Source organism: Oxyura jamaicensis, chromosome 7 (assembly GCF_011077185.1).
Source record: "Oxyura jamaicensis isolate SHBP4307 breed ruddy duck chromosome 7, BPBGC_Ojam_1.0, whole genome shotgun sequence".
Taxonomy (NCBI): Eukaryota; Metazoa; Chordata; class Aves; order Anseriformes; family Anatidae; genus Oxyura; species Oxyura jamaicensis.
In genome coordinates this window covers 13,674,336-13,697,717 of record NC_048899.1, presented here as the reverse complement: position 1 = coordinate 13,697,717, position 23,382 = coordinate 13,674,336, and the positions used below count along the sequence as shown (strand labels likewise).

Here is a 23,382-nt window from a genome sequence, read left to right as displayed (position 1 = left end):
TGGGGCTGTAAAACAGACTTGTTCTCCTCTCGTTTCTGCAGTAATAGTCCTGCAACACACTCAGATCTGGCTCAAACTAAATCTGGTATTATTTATAAAGTATAATCATCCTCCAGTCCAACAGTGATCCTGAAACTGACTCTTTGTGGTGAATTCTTTACACACTTATCAGGTGTTTTGTGCTGCCTCTGAAACACTGAGGTCCCAAAGTGCCTTGTGTTGGTACTGACTGTTCATATTTATGCATGTTTTATTCCTTTGGCCCGTAAGTCCTAGATACTGCTTATTTGAAGCCTATGGGTACTAATAACCAAGAAAGTCATTTATATCAAAAGCACTTTATTAGCTAGCGACACAGTGCATCCATGCTGATTGGCATTTTACCACTGGGAGTACAGCCAGAGACTAATGAAGGGCCTGGTGCTGAGCAAAGGCAAAGCTGTGGAAAGGCTGGGACCAGAGCCCAGCTCTTCTTGATACTGCTCCAGTCTTAACTTTGGTCAGTTCAAATGTTTTATGAACGGTCACTTCCCTCCTTCCTTCTTTGTGGCACAAAAAGCCCTCAGTCCTGTAGCTACTCCTGCACAACTGGAGAGTCCTTCTTTTAGTCCTTCCTGCGTACCCGTACTGAGCTGGAGTCACAGAAACTGTTTGCAATGTTTCTGCAGGAGATGGTGACAAAGAGGACAGATACAGAGGCATAGATGGAGGGTAAAAAGATGGCTCCCAAATACAAAGAAACACTTGTTAGCAGACCCTGTTCTCAGCATGTCTTCATGGAAGAGCTCAGAATGCAAGTGAAATCATCAGGCAAGGCAGAGACAGAAAGCTCTGTGTTTTTCCTTTCCTTCTATCTCAGCCCTTTAAGAAAGGCTGAAAGCAGTGGAATGTTAAACCAAGGGTAAGACTGTAGCAAACTTAGTTAATACAAAAGCACAGTTAACTGGTTTAAAAAACAGCTATTGATAAAAAGGAAATGATCTGTCAAGTGTGACTTGAAGAAACATGGCTTTTCTTTTCCACTTTAGTTCATTTTATGTTTTCTCTTGAGCTCAATTGGAGCCATAGAGTTTGCATGGTCTGTGATGAAAATGCTGGTGTGAACCACAAGCCCAAACTGCTGGGGCTCAGACACACGCTACATCGCCTCAGCTTGCTGTGCCACCATTACGGCTGTGATGACACAACACTCACAGTGCCATTGCAGCCATAGTGACAGATTTCATTGTTCTGGAGAGGCGACTCCGCTTGTTTCTACCTATGTTACTGCAGCTAACTCTGACGTTACTGGCAAAAGCTGTCTTTAACTGAAGGGGTCATTCTATACGAACATTTCTCTGAAGGGTAGACAAACCCACTGTACAACACACAGTCTTGTCTAAATGAATGTAGTATTATTTATTTTGTAGCTTTTAAATGGGTTTTATTTACAACAAGTCTTAGAACACAGCTCATACGCAGAAGTTAAGCTCTGGCAGTACTGCCATCAGATCACTACCACGTTTGCAAATGACATTTCTACCTCATAGAAAATGAAAGAAGAGTGACTTTAAAACAACCGTTTTATCTCCAGGTATAAGGCTCACAAAACGAATTTGCAAGTGGCTGTAAAGCCCAGTCAAGGCGTGCTCCCCAGCGCACCCTGCTCCGCGGGAACACAAGCGGTGGCAAATTGTGGGATGCACACGCGGTGTCGCAGCTCGGTCATCGCGGTACCCGGCCCCCAGGCACCCTTGCGCGGGTTAGTGGTCCCATTCCTCTTCTCTTTCACTGATTCCCTCTTCCTCTTCTGGAAATGCTGAATCACTCTGACTCTTCAGATGCTTTATCCCTGAAAATATAAAAGTCATAGTTAAAAGTTGTGTTAGCTCATGTTGGACATTTGTTTTCCTGAAGGAAGAAACAAAAAATAAATAAACTAATAGAAATATTTTAGTGCTTGTACTTATCCCCTTTTCCTACAAACATCGTAATTCAGACAGTACTGTAATGTATTTCCGACAGAAATATTCTCTTCCTTGAATATCAGATCTTTGGAAATTTATCATGCTTTGTTGGAAAAACCACTAACAGACGCCTTGTAGAACAGAACAGTATTTGCTTCTTTTCTTTTCTTGGTGATCCTTGAAGAGATTACTATTGCCAATCTCAAGCAACTTTTGAATTTTAAAGGCTCACAGAGTAGGTGTGGGAATTATTCTACCAGAATTTCAACCTGAGCCTTTCCCTGAGACTGACCTGCTGAAAGTCCTTGCTCACAGAGACACGGGGCCTCATGGTCACAGCTTCCTACATGCAGCAGAGGAGTTCTCCAATGTGCTTCCCCATGATCTATAGACAAGAACTGTCCTGCAAAGTGAGCACCAACCTGACAAAGATTCTCTGGAGCTGATGTGGTGACAAAATCGGATCATTTCTCACACCAAGAATGGAGAGCAGGACATAAATGAGCATTATCCACTGATTTTCACATAGCAGGAGTTAGAAAACTTCCAGAAGTAAAAAAAAAATAATAATCTTTTTCATAATTCCTATCTCCAATTCATTCTCAGGTAGCTAGAAGTTTAGATGAAATGTTGTAATGTTGAAATGGATGTTCTGAGAGGAGATGTCTTGGCCGGGCGCTGCGGCCTGGCCCAGCCTGCTCGCTGTGGCCTTCCCATGGCGCGGCCCAGCCAGCACCCAGCAGCCAGCTGGAACTGTATTATTTTTTTTTCTGACTGGATATCAGGAAAAGGTTCTTCACTGAGAGGGTGGTCAGGCACTGGAACAGGCTCCCCAGGGCAGTGGTCACAGCACGGAGCCTGACAGAGTTCAAGAAGCCTGTGGTAAACGGTAAACTCAGATACATGGTCTGGCTTTTTTCCTTTGGGGACCCAGGAGCTAGCTGTACTCGATGATCCTTGTGGGTCTCTTACAACTCAGATATTCTGTGATTCTATGATCAGTTTTTTTTTTTTTTTTTTTCCCATAAACTCTATTGTACTGCCTGCCCTCACCTTTGCCAATTGGAAGTGCAGACTGGCAGTGTTCTCTGCACTGTCCAGCACATATAGAAAACCTTTTAATGCCATAATTCACAAACCACAAAACGTTGCAGTGGAGGCTGGCAGAATTAATTGACCCTGAAGTGACATAATGAAATAGGACAGCTACACAGCGCAGGAAGTTAGCATGAAGGGACACACAGGAAGTGAAACTCCTTTGAGTATCATATGACCACATGAAGCTGGTGGCTTCACGTGAACATGTGAACAGAAGATGGTGGCATTTCTGGAAACTTGTACTTTGTGCACAAAGTGTTAGGCCTTAACAGTTTCAAAAGAGTCAACAGTAATAAAAATACGTAGTGAAAAGGTAGCAGTCATACTTTTAGATTAAAAATCACCAGCAGTCATACAATGCTGCCGTGGAGCACCGTGGCTCCAAGGCCGGTCAGAAGGCCCCGGCGCTGCCCACGCCCAGCAGCACACCGCGGAGCTCACCCCCTCTTCCTGCTCCGCAGACACAGTTCGGGAGGAGAGGCCTCTGCAGGGGCTCTCAGGTGTCACTCCAGCAGGGTTATTGAAGCTGTGTGACCTGCTCTTTGTCAACACTGGGAAAATGATAAACAAGAAACAATGTGGTGCTCTATCCACAGATACATAATTTTTTCATTTGTTTATCTAAGCAAGCTGCACTGAAGTTGGATCTATTCATACCCCAAATCTTTGTCTAGCAATATTTAGGCTGTCTGCTAAAATGCTAGATTCTGGCTAGAGATCGAGTGAAAACTTATTACTTAGGTCACCCCAACTATTCTTACTACTGCTTCTGTGGTAGTGCTAGTTTAATGTAAAGGAAAATAGAAATATTTCTTTTGCATCTTTTCCATCTTCATACATATCACACTAGTAACACAGTTCATGCCCTCCCTTTTCCTAAATACTAATCGGGAGGTACCAATATATTGGTATTTGGGATTTGTTTCTACTCAATGGTGAAGCAATATATTAAAGATAAACAACAAATATTTGATCCTGAAACTTTTACTCATTAAAACAAACAATCAAGCAAACAACTACCAGGAAAAAAAAAAAAAAAAAAAAAAAAAGCCAGGATATTTTTGAAGATACTGCTTGTACATCCAGTAGATCCAAGTTCAAAATATCAAGTTAGTTTTTCTGTGTAAACCACACAAAATTTTTAATATTAATAATTGCAAATAGGGAGGACTGCAGATGCTGATCCACAAGTGAGTCACCCATAAAGTTCAACTTGAGCCTTTCCCTGATATTGATCTGCTGAAAGTCCTTGCTCACAGAGACACGGGGCCTCATGGTCACAGCTTCCTACATGCAGCAGAGTTCTCCAACGTGCTTCCCCATGATCTATAGACAAGAACTGTCGTGATGCAAAGTGAGCACCAACCTGACAAAGATTCTCTGGAGCTGATGTGGTGACAAAATTGGATCATTTCTCACACCAAGAATGTATTCTCTTGATCTCTGAGTATCACAATGGGATGGATGAAAGGGTATCTCAGTATATTTGGAAGTTTGGGTTTGAAAAAAAGTTGTGAAGGCCCTGCTGCTGGTTGGTTTCAGCCAGCCAGTGAAGCAGGCTTATGAAATTTATTCAGATTGTAAAGTTATTTTCCGTTTCATGTTCATTGTAAGAAAACAAGCCTCAATGAATAGGCCTAATCCAATCCAAGCTCCACCTTGGCGTGATAGAAGAATTCAAGGTAAAAAAGGAGGCAAATTCAAGCTAAAAGTATAATAGAAAAGAGAAACCAGAGAAAAAGAGTTGGTATTCTTAAAAAATGTAAACAACAAATGCACAAAATTACTCTCTGGAATAGTTCCCTAGTTTTTGACTAAGACAGTTGTAGTGGGAACATAACTTTTAGTCAGAGATTCATGATTCCATCAAAACATAAGTCTGATTAAGTTTTCTGGTGCCGTTACTGTCATAACATGAAAACAGTTTTTGTTTCACTGCAGATCATTCATAAGTCTGCTCACCATTTCTGGCTGTAAGAACCAAAAGCTTCCCTTATGCATCAGTTCCTTTGCTGAGGAGAAATTGCATCCTAACCACTTTAATGCAGATGGATAATCTAATAAACCCAACGTCACAGCACTTATAGAGGCAGAATTAAAAAAAAAAAAAAAAAAAAAAAAAAAAAAAAAACAGTTATTTCAGTTTAATCAAGTTACAAGTAGCTGAAAACAGCTACTTTTCTTATAGAAGGTCTTACAGAAGGGGAGTGTGGCCTGCTCCACATCCAGCAGGAGCCAGTCTTGCTCCATGCTGGGCCCAGTGTTCTCTGGGTTCCTCTTTCTAGATCACACAGACAGCATTTGGTTCCCTGGGAAACAGTTGTTCAGATGTAAAACAGAAATAAATTAATGCTTCTTAGTCAGAGTCCTTGTTAAGTGTGCCCTGCAATAACCAACCTGTATCCAATTAAATAACTGTGATAAGTGAAGAAACACTTTGAGTGCTCAGCTACCTCCAATCTGGCCTCTTTAGCAACGCCCTTTAGTAAGGCAAACACTTTAAATATGATTTCACTTATATATAGTTTAATGGACATTTATTTCAAAATGTTGTTATGTTTGTACCACAAATTCATCTCTTATTGTTTGTCTCTGGATTTACAAAGCCAATTCTTTTTCATTCGCCATACCTGTCTAACATATATTATTGAATATTTCAAGCAGGAATTGTTAAGAGCCAGAATAAAGCATTTTTTTTCAGGAAAAAAGGGAAGAAATGAGGGCATGGGGTATACGACTAGTATGATGATTTTTTTTTATTATTATTATTGATTGATATTTTTGATAGGAGTGAAGACTTAGAGCTACATGGCTTAATTGCAATATGCAATGTGGAAATGTAAGGAAATAGAGAGCAGGACATAAATGAGCATTATCCATTGACTCTCACATAGCAGGAGTTAGAAAACTTCCAGTAAAAAAATAATCTTTTTCATAATCCCTATCTCCATTTCATTCTCAGTTAGCCAGAGGCTTAGATGACATTTTGTAATGTTGAAATGGATGTCCTGAGAGATGTCCTAGCCGGGCGCTGCGGCCCGGCCCAGCCTGCTTGCTGCGGCCTGCAGCCTGTGTCCTCCACGCCCATTATTCCAGGCAGTGGGTAACCCTGAGCAGTCTGCCCACCCGAAGCATTGCCTCCTGGCTCTGGATGGTGGTCTTTCACTGCCCTGTCCCCAGCCTGGGTGGCCTGCCCTGCTCTCCCGTGGTGTGTGGAGGTGGTTCACAGGGTCTGAGCCATCCTGCTGGCGGGGCCCCAGCCCCTCTCTGGTTGGGGCTCTGCTCTCTACCTGGGAGGCCTGAGAGCAAAATCCTTCCATCCCCAAGGCTGCTTACCACTCCTGGGGCTTCACCTTCTCACTGCATGCTCACTGTGACATTGCACCCCCAGGTTACTCAAAATCACCCTATTCTGCCTTAAGGTGTAGCTTGGCTTTTGATTTTTTTCCTCTACCTCCTCCACCCCCACTCTTTTATGCTTCTGAAGCCAGCAGGACAAGAATTGTTTTTCCTCAAAGGGCTCATATTTCACTGCAGGTAATTTAATCCAATTAATGCTGATGAGGAAACCCTTAATGCCAAGCCATATTCAGCAGACGCACACTAATACACTTTGAACTGGTAATTCTTTTTAGATGAAGTCACTGCCTCAAAACATATTTGTAGATTGCTTATAAATTATGAGCGCAAATGGTACAACTTCCTGGCATTTTGCAGTCACATAATAACATCTATGCTTTTTAATCAACAGCCTGATTTTTGCTTCTATCCATCTGACCAAAGTGCCAGATTAGAAGGCTAAGCAGTGTCACAAGATATGAAATAACCAAGTGTTTCTGAATTAAATATATATATATATATATATAAAAAAAAAAAAAGTAATTAAGGTAGTTCTCGATCTCGAGTAATTAAGACAGTTCCCTATCCTATTTAACACTTCTTCCTTCACCCTGCTTCACTGCCCAAGGAACAGTGTTGACATTTACCAAACTTCAGATTGAAGTCTGCTTGGCAATTTGAATTCCCTGAAGTTTGAAGGGTTATTTAGTTTTATGATTTGGAACTGATCCTCTTCCTATCAAAAATAGATTTCCAGATTTTCAAAAAGCAGTGATAGCTGAAGCTGAGCCGCAGACAAAGCAGACATTTTCAGAGTTTCAGAACTTAAATCGCCTTGAAATTATCAAGCAAACAAACCTGGCTAAGGAGGATCATAGCCAAATAAAAATGTCTATTTTATGCCAGTCCTAAATGAAATATGTTCTGGTTCCCCCAGCAAGCATGAGAATATCAAAACATAAATAATGTATTCAAGCCACTAAATTGGAAAAAAAAAAGTTCTTTTATGTAACATTTTGTTTTGAATTTATCAATAAGACAAAAATGTTTTACATCTCTAGAACTCCTTTGTCTTCTTTTTTGTTTTCAACTGAAACAGATTTTTGAATTATATATATTATATATATTATATATAATAGATATATAATAGATATATCTATTATATATAATAGACATATTATAGATATATATTACATTATATATTATATATCTATTATTATTATATATAATATATAATACATATTATATATAATATATATATATATATATAAAAGAATAACAGAAAAACAAACTACATTTCATGAAAAACAGCATCCACTGTCTCGTTCAGGGAAACTGTAAGCTGGATGCAGTGGGAGGCAGGCATGAAGAGCCCAGGAGAGCTAGCAGGTCTTCAGGGGCAGCCTCCTCCAAGCACAGGCATGGTCTGTACTGATAAGGACAACAAGCAGCAGTACCAGAAGACCACCTTGGCTAGGCAGGGACCCCAATAGTGAGCTCCAAGGCCAAAGAGATGACGTATACAGCAGAGTACATTGTAGATGAAAGTGAAGACTAGCTAAAAATGAGGAATATGGTGAAAAAATGCAGGCCTATACTACAGGGATGGTGTTAGGAAAGCTAAAAGTCAGCTCGAGTTGAAACTAGCAAAGGATATCATGGGTCAAACTCTAAAATACTTCACTATGAAACCACCTTGAAGGACTCTGGAAAGTATGTGTACTTGCAAGCTGTGGTTAACCAAGGTTTTATGGTAATATGAGAAAAAAATCATTTGATCCTTGGTAACCAACGTGCAAAGGTCTGCCCTTACTCGGTGGGCAGTGAAACAGCCTGAACACAGCCAGGTCATCTGGCGTTACACAGAGCTTGGTCCTGATCCTCCAGATGTCAATGGGACTTTTTCTTCCTGTTTTCAAAGTAAGAGATTTTTGACCTTATTTTTTTTTTTTTTTTTTTTTGGTTATAGCATACATTTCTTCAAAAAATATTGATAGCTAAATGAAAACAAATGATCTGAAGTATTGGCAAATTTGATAGGTTTATGTAGGTCACACCTGGAGTAGATTAGATCATCAGTGTATCCAGCAGGTCACCATGGCCTCATAAATACTTGTGAATGACCTTTTTGACACAAAGGAACAAAGATTGCCTAATTTTTTAAGCACCTAATGGTTGTTAGTAACTCTTCTCTTAGCTCCAGATATATAAAATGTAGTCCTCATGGTGAGTCTTTTAAAAGACAAATTTGGGGGCTTATGCTGCTTTTTTCCCAGTCAAAAGACCCAATGTTATACTATTACAATAACGACTGTATGAGAGCAGCAAATTCATGTTGCAAAGATCTGGCTGCTTTCCATTTTATTCTCTCACACAGCACTTTCCTCTCCAGTTCCCACTCCCAGAAGCAGCTCTGGCTCTGTAACACCAGCATGGAGGAGCTGCTTCAGCACAGAAATGCTTTTGTTAATCCTCCATGGGCTGGCCAGAACATTCACCGGAGACAGAGGTCAGTTTAGCTGTGACCAGGGGACAGCGCCTCTCACTTATGGTAGCCAACAGAGTAAACAGAAAGGCTTTCGTTGCTCCAGGCAACTTCTGCTGGTATGCAAACATATCCTTCTGCTGGTTTCCTCTCTAGGCCTTTGTCTGCAGAAGTCAGCCAGTATTAAGGGTCCAAATGAAAAGCAGAAGCCCCTGCATCAGCTACGTGAATGTTTGGGCTTGTAACAACCTCAGCTCATCCTTAATTTACCATTTGGAAAGCCAGAAAACATTTCTTAGCTGGTTCTGTGGAGGGTGGCTCTAGGTCAAATACCTCAATGACAGCTTGAGGTGAAAAACGTGGCTACATGGCTTCCACATGTGTGACAAAGTCTTGCAAGGCTCTCCAGCAGGGCTCTGCTGCCCTGGCCTGGGTGAGCTGCCGGACCCTGCAGCTGGGAGCTTTACATTTCTCCAGCTGACATTTTTTCATCCCATTTTTCATCATTCAGAGAGAAGCTTAGAGCTGTGTGCTTAAATTCAACATCATGGCGGGGACAGACGAGGCAGTATTCCTCTTCTGAAGGGCCTGCAGCCAAGGTGCCTTGTAGGCCTCACAGTGCCTCGAGTGCGGCAGAGGGCCTGCTGCTTGGCTCCTAGCTTTAAGCAGTAAAAACAAAGTGCAGCGCTTTTACCTGCTCACAGCAGCTTGCAGTGGTATAAAGAAAAAGTGGTATAAAGAGGTGGTATGAACACTTAGTGAAGCAGGGAAATGATCTTGTACAGCAAAACAACCTCTCACTGGTGGTGGATTGGAACCACCGATAACATTAAGAACCACCATTTCTTTTGTGGAAACAAATACTTGTCTCAGCTTTTGTTTGTTTATGGGTCTCTGGAAGCCAAGGATTTTTGTTTTGTTTGTTTTGTTTTATTTTATTTTATTTTATTTTTATTTTATTTTATTTTATTTTATTTTATTTTATTTTATTTTATTTTATTTTATTTTATTTTTTATTAATCCCAGGGACATTTATAGATGTAAACTTGAATGATGTGAATGGGATTCTCATTCTGATCAGCTCTGTTTGTACCTCCTTGGCAAACCTTGGCACTGTAATGCAGCCCCGGTGTACACCCCATTGGGCAGCTAAAGTTTACTCAGAAAATTTCTCTGCAAAATTTAACAAATGTGTAGGAAGATACTATGTCCTAAATGTGCGTAGAATTCTGTTAACTATAGCAGGGAAATTTCAAATGTTGTGTACAAGGAAGGAAGGGACATAAGTACATCTGCAATATTAAGTATGACTTCAGGTTAAGAAAACATGAGACCTGAGACCACATCCAGATTCAATGCACCAGGTGCTCACCAGCTGTGACTGGCTTCTCATACAAGGACAAGTGGTTAAATTTAGGCCCAGTCACAGGTTAGACACATACAGGATCAGGTTTCACCAAGAGCTTAATCACAGCCCCTTTTGCTAGAGCATATCACTGGGAATACTTATCCCAAGTTACAGGGGCCAGGGCTATCCCAGTCTCACAAGTTTTGGCCTTGGTACATGGCAAACGTTTTTACTTAACACAGATTTTTGGAACCATTGGGGTCTTTTGTTTTAAGTGCAAAGATATATGATGCTCCTCTACAATGATAAAGTTTCACATCCTTGCTTTCTCTCTTCCACTGGCAGCACATGGACTGTCCCGGCACGTGGACTGTCCTGGGCACTCCGGATGTAGAATTGCACACAGATGCCCACCAACATTCAGGTACTGCTGGTGAGTCCTTACACCATCAACAGAGAGAAACTCACATAGTCTGATTATCCGCTTGGCAGCCTCTTACAAGCCCAGGGTAACTACATGCCTGACTTAGTTAAGCAGAATGGATTCAGGCCAAAGCATTTATAAAAATGACAGCAGCAGACTTCAACAGCTGAATGTTTGCACTTGCTTGGAGCTTTACAATTGTTGTTTGCTTGCAATTAGAAGAAAAATCTGAAATTTCAAAATTTCCTTTATGAGTAATTTCCTTTATGATATTAGCAGTGCCAAAACATTTAGCTTTGCCTGATTTTTAATAAGAAAATCTAAGCATGCTATAGGAAAATTAATCTTTGATTTGAGATGAAAACACAAGAAAATTCATTTAAACACTCTGAGATTTGTGCATTGAAAACCTTACTGAAAATGCTTTATGAAGCATTTTGATCTCCTCAGCTCCATGAGACATTTCTGAGCAGCTGTATTTCTGTTCTCTTCAGGCGTTCTTATCTGACATCAGCGTTAACAGACAGAATTATCCAGCTGCCCTCGTTTTCCTAGACAATTGTACTGTGGTTTTGATTTTTCATATTTTGGCTGGCATGGGGATATTTCTGAGGTCAAAAAACCTAAACAAAAATAATAATAATAATAATAAATGACTACCCCAGTCCTGAGGGGAGAGAATCTCTGGCAGAGACAATGAGGCTGCAGTGCTCAGAAACAGGAGACTGAGCCCAAGACAGGATGAATGAAGTTCTGCATGTAAGGGCTGAGCAGCTTCTACTGCTTCACAGCTTCCTCTGTTTCACCCCAAGCACTGGCAGGAGACCCCTGGCATTCTGCTTGGTTTATCTCTGGGATCTGTATTTCCTATTTTTTCATTCTTTTTGTGGACCTTATTTCTTTCCATGGTCTGGGTCAGATACAGCACAAGATTTGTTAGTGGAAGATTTGAATCTCCTGCTGAATACTTTGTGCAGCCTGAGATTGTTAGAGCACAGATAGAAAGCTTTCCAGTGAGTTGTGCTTTGTAAAACAACAACAGGAGCAAAATCTCTGCTGGTCAGCCAAAAATCCATCTCTGTGCTTCGTTGTCATAATTCCATGTGCTGTGTGGCTTTCACTTTTAATTAATCCAGTCTGTTTGGTTTCTGTCAGAAGTCTATAAGCTTCTCTGTTAATTTGCTGATGAATCCCCCACTGAGTTGTAATTACAGTCTTCATTGTGATCCTTTTTACGATGACAAAGGAGATAGGCTTTTGGCATCTGCATAACCTAACATCAGTAATATTGTAAACGTTGGAATGAGCTCCCCTGTTCTTTTAAGTATTTTATAAACACCTTCAAAATTACAAAAACATTGTGATGATTAAACAAGTGATTGATAAGTCAGTGTTTACATTGAATTACCCCCATCACAGTTACTTCATGGGTGGCATATGAATAGCAGGCAATTACCATTTTACATTACCGCTACAGTAGCTGCAGTTCCTACATCCAAACAGGAATCTGCTGGAAAGGATGAACCTGCTCAGTTTTCACCACCTCATTGTCTGTGAGCTGCTGAGATCACCTCAAACAGCTGGGATCCATTTCAGAAGACTGAAGCTGAACATGGCTTGAATTCTTCCCCTAGCCCCCTGCAGCAGGCATTTCATACTAAGCAAAGCAAAGCCTATGCAGCGAGTTACTAACCAAGTCAGCTTAACTGCCTAGGAGCACCGGAGCTCTTCCAGAAAATCAGAGCCAATCCCTTTTCTGGTTTTATTAACAACCCTGGTGCTAGAGAGGTGTTTCTCATGTTAAGAGCTAACTTATTTGGGGCTTGCAGCCTGCACTAATTCTAATTTTTGATTCCAAGACATTTTTCCCTAAGACAAAGTATTGACCAAGCAAACTGACTTAGAGAGTGCTCTTGCAGGAGTAGGGAACATACTGACACACACACACACAAAAAAGATGTCATCCATCAGAACAAAAGGTGAAATTCTGGTACGTGCAGCTGCAGGATGAAGTTTTTATCATGGCTGTCATTAACATATTATGAATTACTTATGTTTCAGAAATGGTAAGAAAAACAGCTATTGAACAGCTGAATAGGTGAGGCTGAAGGGTACCCCTGGGGTTGTCCAATCCAACCAGGGCCAGCTGGAGCAGATCGTCCATGACTGTGTCCACTCTGGTTTTGAATATCTTCAGAAAAAGAGACTGCACAAGCTTTCTAGGCAACCTGTTCCACTGTTTGACCACTCTCACAGTGAAAACTAAATTTTCTTATGTTAAATTGAATTACATGCATTTCACTTTGTGCCCTTTGACTCTTGTCCTCACATAACATACAAGTTCCTCATTTTCCAACACAGAGAAATGTCAACAAGGGAACTGTGCTTACTATACATTACTATTTTATAAGACATAACTGTACTTAAAAATAAAATTACAACTCTAGTCTGGAAAGTAACTGTGTTGAAGTGGGAGGTAGATAGATATCCCTAATTTTCAATACTGTTCCCAGGGTTCAGATAGGTTTTTCTAAAGAATCCACGCTCCTAATTCATAAATAACTGCTGGCCTGTCTTACAGGCTGCAGCTAAAAAACACACTAAAGAGTGTTATTTTCTCTCATCATTTCTGCCTACTTAAAGTCCCCATCCTCACTGCTGCAGCCAGCAGGAAGGGGACAAGGAAGGCACCTCTTGGTCCGGGGCGGGGGGCAGGGGGGGCAGGCTGTGCTCACTCACTCTTGCTGGTCAGCTGCCAAGCGGGAAGTGGGGCTCCTGCTCTTCGGCATCCAGGAAAATGAAGTGACCCTTTCCCACACAGCATCGAATCTGAAACAGCTGGTGGAAAACGGTTCTCCGAAACAGAGCCAGGCAAAACAATTTAGTACCTAAAGCTTATGGTCAACCAGTGTGCTTTTCTGTTCAGAAATATGCCAGGTCAGCACAACCAAAGTCCTAGCTTAGACCACAGAGCGGGGCTGGAAAAATGTCTCTACTGACCTTTGGGGAAAGGAGAAAGAAGATGAAACAGTGAAAGTTTTCTTTTGAAACCTTTAGTCATATTCTAGATTTGACACTTTTTCACTTTAATTCACTAAGCCTACTGACAACTGAAAGCTTACCAAATTCTTGTAAAGATTTTTTTTTGATTGCTCACAAATTCCAAACAAATATTAAGAAATCAGCTATTCAACGTGGAATGCAGTCATGTAATGCAAGTGATTTGCATTACCATCGATACAACTGGTCTCACTTTGCAGTTGCCATGGGCAGCAAAACATCAGGGGCAAAATCTTTAGTGGCTCCTTATTGTGCAAGTGACTTGATCTTGTGAGAAACCTACATCTCCTGGTTTGCCTAAGGCATCAAAATACCCCAGAGCCAACATCTAGTACAACCAGAATGTAATTACATCCTGGAAGCATACTATCTGGCACTCATATTAATAGTCAGAGGCTGAAAATGAGTGTTGCTCTCAATTTTTCTGGAAAGTGCAAACAATAATCTAGGTGACAGAATATCAGTTTACTCAGTTTCATTGTGGAAAATACGGACAAAGTACAGAAAAGGTAAACACATCTCTAAAGGCTTAGACACGTTCATTTCAGAGTCATAGATTCTGTAAAAATGACTTTTAACACTATTCTTGCTTTTGATCTTGCCAAGAGAGAGCCTGAAGCAAAGGTCAAGCTCTGAGCACTCCAGGATTTGGGGAAATTTGGTGACCTGCAGGTGAAATGCAGTAAAAGCTGTCCGATTTTAGTTGAAAAATACATATCACAGACAGATTTTAATATAAATCAGCTCCTTCTCTTATAACCTTTCTTGCCGATTTCCCAGAAATTTTAACAGGCTTTTTTCGAAAAACAAACAAACAAACAAAAAAACAGCAATTCACCAGAAGTACTGATAAGAAAATACACCTGCCTGTCGCCAGGGGGAGCTTTAATGCCAAAAATCCCAGTGACCTTTTCTTAGTAATTCAGCTTCCTCGGGAATTGGAGGGCGACTGAAGAGAATGCTGACTTTCCATCCTTTCTCCTCGTTCCCGAGAGAAAAGGATCAGTGTGCTGCCCACCTTTGGCTATGCAGGGGAAGGGCAGCTTGTAGGCACCGTGTTTTCACTGGCCCTGCTCCTTCCCATCCATCTGGTCTCATACTGCTGCTGTGTCCCAGCCCAGCCTGGAGTGCTTGGGCTCCCTGTGCCCTCTGCTTTCTCTCTCCAGACACAGCTACAGGTCTGGTGCCTCCTGTGCTGCCTGGAAAGATGCCATCACAGGGAGCAGCCCATGAACCCACACCGTTTGGGGGGTTTGCCAGGCACACGGTCCCCTAGACTTCTTGCTGTGCGCACAACATATACAAAAGGGGGCACCCTGGGCTGGAAGGATCATGGCAAACATTTTAAGTATATTTTTTGCAGTGGTCATGCAATCCCACAAGTCTTATTAAATGTGTTCTTAAAAGTAATTACTCTGTAGTTTGCTCAGAGCCTGCTGACAGTCTCCTCTGGCTATAAAATAACATTGGTTCACAGGTTGAGTGAAAGCTGAAAAACCTGAAAAATCTTGTTTCAGGAAAAATTAGCAGCTAAACCTAATTAGAGCTCTTAAAACAACTTCCTTCTGGCCCAGGCAGCTCACAGGAAAATGAATCCCTTTTCAGATCCATATGCTTGCTGCAGTATTTCCTGTGTTTTTCTGGTCACATTCACACACATAATTCATGCGAGTTTTCAGTCCTAGCTGTGGGCCTAAAAGGATGTGGTTGAAATCTTCAGTCTGCTCATGTTCTTGTCTCCATGCCAAAGCTCTGGTGGAGGGTTTTGGGAACTCTCTGTTCCTGCTAAACTGGGCAATGTCGCATCCCAAGGGGTGAGGGAAGGGAGAAGTTACAGAGAGGAGAACCACATGGCCATCTTTAGAAAAAGTTGATTTTCAATAAATTCAGACCACTAGTCGTCTACTTCAAAAGGAAAAAAAAATCAAGTCATAAAACTCAGACAACATCCCCACCACAAGGAACCCCATGCAGGTGGCCCCCAAGAATCAGAAGCAAGTCTTCTGTTTTTGTGGGAGGATTGTGCTGTACAAGCCACCACAGATGTGCTCAGTGCATGGTGGTGCCACTCACACTACACAGAGTTCACTGTGAACCTTGGGCTTGCCTGTAGCTTTGCATGCTCTCTTTTGACAGCTTTGCCTTTCCGGGGTTGAGATGTTTGTAAAGGAAATGTGACCAGGTGAAGAGGAGATAGCAACAGACATGGAGGGACTGCAGAGATGTGCAGTTAGATACATTTTCTTATAAGAATAAATTAAAGAGGAGGTCAGCCTCATACTGTGGAGGGTTTTTGCTAAAATCCTCCTTAGGGAGGTACCCCTTCGTATACCTGTGCTCCTGTTGACCCACCTCCACCCCCAGCAGACCCCAGTACAACCTGACCAGCTGCCCCGTGCCCCCCATGCCATGCCACCGGTGGTGCTAGAGGAGGGACCTGCTGTCCCCTGTGTGGCTGGCTGATGGCACAGAGCTGAGGAGGGGCAAGGACCTGACTAACACCCTGGGTACCCTGTCTGCAGCTCCTCTCCGGGAGCTGAGGAGATGTCAAGCACCACAGGAGCCCCAGTGGTTTGCTTGATCAGCTTTCTTGGGATCAAGCTTCGGATTTTCAGTGCAAAGGGGCAGTTATTTATTCCAGCAGGGCTCACTGGAGTCAGAGTCTGCCGTGGGGCTTGGTTGTTAACCTCCAACCCAGAAATATGGCTACAGCCAGGAAATAAAATTTAATGCCCTTCCAGATGACTGGCTTCACAAGAACCTAACATCTCATATAGAAATATTATCTTTTCTTCAAAAGCTGTTTCAATTCAGAGCACAGCACCGCCAAAATCTTTGGAATTTCACTATAAATATGTCTTATGATATAAAGTAACCAGAATAACACATGTTGCCCTTCTTGAGCTTTCTACTTTACGTTTGAAAATAAGCACTAAGCCTCCCACATTCTCTTTCTGTAATATTTTATGTCGTTATTGCTTAAAAGGTTGACTTTTTAATGTCTTCTGTTACTGCTTAGAAGCAATTAATAATACTATGATGTTTACACTGCTCTGTGTTTGGCATAACAATACTCAGTAATACTGCTTTCAAGCCATAAATGCTGTTTCACAAACATTTGTAAGCTAACCCTTCTATCATAAATGCAAAGTGATTTTTTCTATCATAAGAGGGTTTACCCTTAGAAAGAGGCAGGTTTAACATTCATTGCGTCAAGATTAAAATGAAATATCAGATATGAGGACTTCATGCTGAACTGAATGAAGTCATTGGAAAGGAGTATTTCCCAGACTTTGGTCTGGGTTGGATCAGGCCCGTAGACCACACCTGGTGATTTGGGGACTGATATTAGTGCTCGGCACAACCTTTTGTTTTTCACACACCAGGTACTGGTGGCAGATTACACGTTATATCACAAATGCCCCCTTTTTGGTGTACAGCAGATGTCAAGCTTAATCTCCACTGAACATCTCGGTCTCTCTAAAGGTAATGTGGTATTTACTGCAGCCAGGGCCAGAGCCATTTTGAAGCAGAAGTCACCAGCTGTGTGAAATGAAACCTCCTCAGAGCTGCCAGCAGTAAGAAATTAAACACAGGCTATGGCAGCATCTGCCAACTTTTAGGGTAGTAGCAGTACAGTGGTAGCCAATTGAACTTGAGGTGGCAGCAATTTAATGCACCCCATTCAGCAGCTTAGAGATTCACTAATTAATTTATCTCTCTCTTTTTTTTCTTATTGTATATACTGTTACCATACTACAAGTCTCAGAAAGGAGAGAGGGTTGCATACAGAGTGGGGAAAAGAGACAAAGCACTAGAAGATAGCATCCTGAGAAAGAACAGCACTCAAGCATATCCTGTCTCTTTCTTGCAGCAGTATATGTACAGGAATTTCACAAATACAATCTCTGTAACTAGATCTGATACATCAGATGGAACAGAGCCAGGAAGTTTGTCCAAGGCCATGCTATATTAAGTGGTGTGGCAGTTTCAAGGTGCTTTCTGACTAAGATGTGGGTAAGAATGGTATATAAAAGAAAAGAACTACTTTTGAAACCAAAGCTGCAGCTTTCTTTTGTGACCTGGTTATGCAAAAGAAAAAAAAAATGTAATCATACAAGACTGCAGAATAAATTTTCTTTTCCCAGTGCTTTGGGAAGTCCTGACAGCTGTGTGCCTTCTACCTGTGAAGCAAAACACACACATCGATGTGCTGTGTCACATCATATTACAACACATTAACAAACAAGAGGTAATAATAAGGTACAGCTTTGACTTTTTTTGTTACCTAAGAAACAACTATTGAGATGAATCTTCTACCTAAAAAGAAGGAACTGAAGAATGGGTGCCATCAGGCTAAAGAGCGGATACCGATGCAGGACCGTTGCAGCTCTGCTAAGGGATCTGAGAAGTACTTAGCTCTATCCCTGGTGATTGCTTCAGGTACTGGACTGTGCTTGCATTGTGGAGCTGTCCCAGACATCTGCCCAGAATTCATCTCAGTCCCTTAGCCTGCTGGAAAAGCAAAGAGGTCTGGAATATGAGTTCAGGACTGAGGGGAGAGCTGAAAACCAGCTCCTTCTTTTGTTCTGACTTCATGGCTCATGTACAGCACAGTCACATTAAAAAAAGGGTAGGTAATTTCTCATCATTGTAGAGATTGGAAAAATGTAATAACCTGAGCCAAAGTGATTTACCCCCCATAAGAAAAGCATATGAACAGCACCAGCTTAGTCTGTGAATTTTGACAAACCTAGCCTGATGTACAGAAAACAGTGCAAGATGTGTATAAGATTGTGGCTAACATAAATTTCATAAAAAATAAATTTAAGACTGTGTGTGAAGCACAAATCACACAAAGACACAGTATTTTTCTTTTTTGTATAGTATGATATTTGTTTGTTTTGCTCTGATGTATTTAATGTTAGAAGCCCTTTGGAGTTTGCCATTTAAGAAAGCAGCCCATAAACTTATATAGGTTTCTGTAGTCACTGCTTAAGACTCACAGACTTAATTCCTCTGCCACTTGAAGTAAATTTAGCCTGAGATTTTAGTTCTGCGATGATTCTCGTGGGCTGTAAACTTGGTGCTTGCCACACTAACAACAATCCTTTATGTCTCCAGACTCTATCCATGTTCCGTGTTAACCTTCAGTCACAAAGTAATGAGATGCATCAGACATTGTGAAGCTGGCCTAAGGGGTTACAAATTTGGATGAGGGCCACATACTGTACTAATTGCTTCTAATAAATTACATATTTCAGGAGGGACATCATGATTTTAATCATTTATTCTGCACGTTGTTTCCTTTGGAGAGAAGAACAAGGCGGCACTAAACAAGCCCAGCATCTGAAATTCATGGCAGAGACTAGAAAGAGCTCATTTAATATCAACCATCATTGTAAATACTAGAATTATGCATGTATCAAATCCCTGGGTCTGAACACTGTGGGAAGAGCCAGTGAGTCCTGGTTGTTTTAATGAGCCAAGCCAAAATTATGTCGTTGGATGCCCCTTCGATTTATAACAACTCAGACTTAATCCCATTTCAAATGCTGTAGTTAGGACCTACCTGAAGAAAAAGTCTTTGCTTGTCTGCAAAGAAAAACACATTAAGAAGGGAATTTAAAAGATGAATTCTCCCAAAGAGTAAGGGGAAAACAGAATCAAAGGTACCTTTCACCTTGGTGGGGTAGGACTTTAATTATTATCTGATGGCAGCTAATTGTAAAAGTGGTCCAGTGAACACAAAAATCAGCAAAAGTTTTCTGTAAAGCCCACTGAAATTAGTAGGATCTTGATGATGAGCCCACCAGCCTCCTGCAGGGTGAACTCAGAAGAGGGAAGGTTTCCTATTTCCCTGACCTCTAGCACACCCACACCAGTGGGTTCACTGTTAATAAAATCCTCAGACCACTTGGGAATGAGCACTTCCTTCTCGAGGGAAGACCTTGATGGTATTTAAATAGCTGCTAGTATTAATAGCAAAGGCTGGTAGATAATGTGGAGACTTGTGAGCTCTGGGGAGCAATGCAGGTTTGGGAACAGCTCAGACTGTCTTGTATTTGTCTTTGTAAACCTGGTTTCCTGTCACTCCAGTCTGTGTTTCCTTTCAAGGATGAGCTGATATACCAAACAAAATGTGATTATCTAGGCAAAAGGAAAACTGCCTTGGTACAAAGTACTCCTTCGATGGGAAGCTGCAGATGTAGCTCTGAGACTCAAATGTGCTCTTTTAATTTTCAGGTAGTAATGAGATGCCAAGGACGTACCATTACCAGTGATAAGTGCAGTCTGAGCTGCTCCTCTCTACTTTAGAGGGTTATTATCCCATTTCAAACTTCTCTGGAGAGTGTATGTGTGTGTGTGGGAGGGGTAATTGTGAGAATCCAGCACACCTTCCAAGGGCTCCTCTGGCTCCCCAACCAGAATAATGAAGATAACTTTAAGGATGCCATTCATGGAAAGCATTTTCAGCCTTCCTAGTGTTCAGTATTTCATTAGTTATTATTAGTTATTACTATCCTCAGGTAAAAGGTTTTGATATACCTGCTATAAACAACATGAAAACAGGTAAATCATAACATACTGAAAATATTATGTATTTGGTCTTCAGATTCTGACTTTTGCTAACGTTACATACAGTGTAAGAGTACAAAACTAAAAACACTGCTGCAGCAGAGTTAGCAAAAGAAATATTTTTGAAAGCAAAATGAAAATTCTCTTTGCCATCCATTAGGCATAGTAATACAATACTAGCAGGAACTGAGCTGTTATCTGGTTTGCTGTCTGATTTGCTCTCCAGATTACCACCTAAATCAATAGCTCTTACATTGATTTTTCCAGCACGCTGTATTCCAGTAAAAAGAACAATGCCCTGAGATGAGTCAGCTATTTGCTACGTCTGTAGGGACTCTGGTGCAATTTTGTTTAGGAAAATAAAAGCAGAAGCCAAAGTACACACACATATATAGTGATAAGAACTGCCTGTTGCTTGCACCCTAACCTGACACTGTCATTGCAGACACAAGGGTTTGCTACAGCTCGCTACAGAACTACAGACCCGCCTCAAGACAGACCAAACCATTATAAGGATGGAACCAAAGTATTTGGGGGCAATGTTAGACAAATAGGAGCACTGTCTTTCAGTTTAGATGACTGTGATGGCAGAGCCGGAAAATATGCCCAGATTTAACTAAGAAGCTGATCTCCATATGCTTACTATCACACGTAGATCATCAGCAGTACTGCATTTTCATATATTTATTTCATGTATTTTCACATATTTGCATATTCCATATAACAAGTACTATAGCCCTGGTACAGTATTGAGAGATATTCATCATCCAGAATGTCATTCTTTATTGTATATTGAAGACTACCCTGTGAGTACACTGAGGGAGAAACAGCGCACAGGGAAAGCATATGCAAACCTGAGTGAATAGTGCGAAATCATCAAGTCTACCATTCTGAAAATATTGCTGAGTATTGCAAACCGCTATAAAACTAGACTTCTTTAAATCATTACAGAACTTTTACAAAATTCTGCTTTTCACAGTAATGCTTTCACAGCATTGTGTGTTTTGGATTGCTATGTTTTCCTACTAATCAATTAGTCTAAACAAAACAACATTCATGTTTTCATAGCAATGAAGAGGAAGGAATAATGAATTTTCTACTGCAGTACTCTTTTTTTAAAATAAGGATAGTATTTTGACAGTTTAGTATGTTGAGTTTGGAGCAATCCAAGCTGCTTACAAGTAGGGTTACCAACTTCCAGGTGTCCACCCGTTTATCTAGCTGTACCGTGCAGTTTAGGGTGTTAAGGTGTACAGGAGAGGCATTTTGTTCTTTGCTTCCTTCTGTGTACAAGATATTTCAGATCAGTTGTGAACTGTCTTTCCTACTAGAAAATCTGTTCCCTGGGAATAAAGTTGATGAAGGAGCAAACTATGCCAGGCAATTCCCCAGACCTCAACAGGGGTAAGACTGAGTAGGCTGCAGTCCTTGAGAGGAGCTATGAGGACCTATATTACAGAGCACTTCATTTACACATTATTTAGTTTAGGCTCACAGAGCAAACTAATACAGCAGTGAGATCAATAGGTGTTATTGCTACTCATGCAAAGATTCTTCCTTCCATAAATTATTACAATTGACTATAATAAAATTATTTCTAATATCCAATAAACAAACTTCAGCCCATATTGACAAACAGATAGCAAGTCTTGTGTAGCACCTGGGAGATGTTTTCACTGTTGCTGAGTGCTGGAGAACTGAAGCTACAGAATGAGATCTGTAGAACTGGTTGTTACAGTCAATTACCTAATGACAGGGTTCGCTCTACAAATCAGATATTCTATTGTGCTGAGCAGAAGGAATGGAAATAGGGGATATTCATAATATATCCAGAGACACCCTGCAGGACTGGCTTTGGTCTACAGTCTGGAAATGGTCCTATACTGAAACATGCCGGTATGAAGAGCTGATAAATCACCATAGATCTCACCTATCTGCAAGCATTCGCAAGTCCAACTCTGTTCAGACATAGGAAAAACAAGGCCTAGATGAAGCTGCCTGATTGCAGCTAATACTCTGCTGCTTTCATGTTCATTCCTGAAAAGCTCGTAAGCCCTCTAAACATTTACTGAGATTTCTCATGACAAGTAAGGCTTCATGCTTCCTGTGTTGATGCTGTGTTCACGGGAGGTAAGTTCGAACTTCTCAGTGCCCTGCACTGTGCTACTCATAGGCACACGGGGCCATGGCTCGTTCCTGGATGTCCCCTGCATGCAGGAGGGGACACAACTGCCACGCATAAGGGGGGGCGAGTGCGCTGCTGGGGGCAGGGACAGTACCTGGACAGTACCTTTGAGGGCAGGCGGGGTGTACACGCTCTGCTTCCTTTGCTTTGGCGAGGCGCTCTGGGACTGGGGATTTAAAAGAGAGAGAGAGATGGTGAGAGACTGAGGCGGAGAGAGCCTTCCATGCTTGGCAGCTCAGAGTCTTGCCACGCAACTTTTCCCTCTCGTTATGTGAAAAATGTTTTAGGGAGGGTTGCCACAAATGCACATTCTTGTTTCATATTTGAAATCACCCTGGGTGCTTGGCAGTGTAAGTGGTACAGCCTTATGGCCACAGTAGGGTGGGACTGAAACAACTGCTGAGTACATGCAAGCAGTGATGGGCAATTTGTAACATCCTGCAATGCTCTGCATTGCTCCAAGTTCAGAGGGTGCATGCATCACTCTGAGAAGTTTCTATGAAAATGATACTCTATTAACCTGATGCCAGTTCCTGGCAACTTTTATAGCTCCCAGGCAAAACAGACCCAATATTACAGAAAATTCACTGAAAAAAAAGTAATATTGTTAAGCATAAAATTAAGGTACCCTGTGCTTTTAACAGTCTATGTAGCTGACTCTCATCAGGTAAATAAATAATTTATATATTAAAATAATGCAAGATTTACTTTAATTAATATGCCAAATAGACACAGGATAAAGAATGATTCTGTGTATAGGTAAGGTAATACTGAATTTCTTAATACATACATTTTTACATAAGTAAATGGAAGATCCTTATCCCTGCACTTTTTCAGTATATTACTCCCCAAATAATTTCATCAACCACTCTGTCTTTAGCTAGGCCTGTTTTAAGGCCAAAATCACATGAAAGATGA

General features: G+C 41.2%; 1 protein-coding gene across 1 annotated transcript in view; it reads right to left on the bottom strand.

Annotated features, from left to right (window-relative positions):
• Window positions 1–328: 328 nt before the first annotated feature.
• Window positions 329–23,382, bottom strand: part of PPP1R1C (protein phosphatase 1 regulatory inhibitor subunit 1C) — a 47,769-nt gene continuing 24,715 nt past the window's right edge. The window contains 2 exon segments of the mRNA XM_035331288.1: window positions 329–1,831; window positions 22,570–22,630. Coding sequence (XP_035187179.1) covers window positions 1,743–1,831; window positions 22,570–22,630 — 150 coding nt within the window. The 3' untranslated portion in view covers window positions 329–1,742.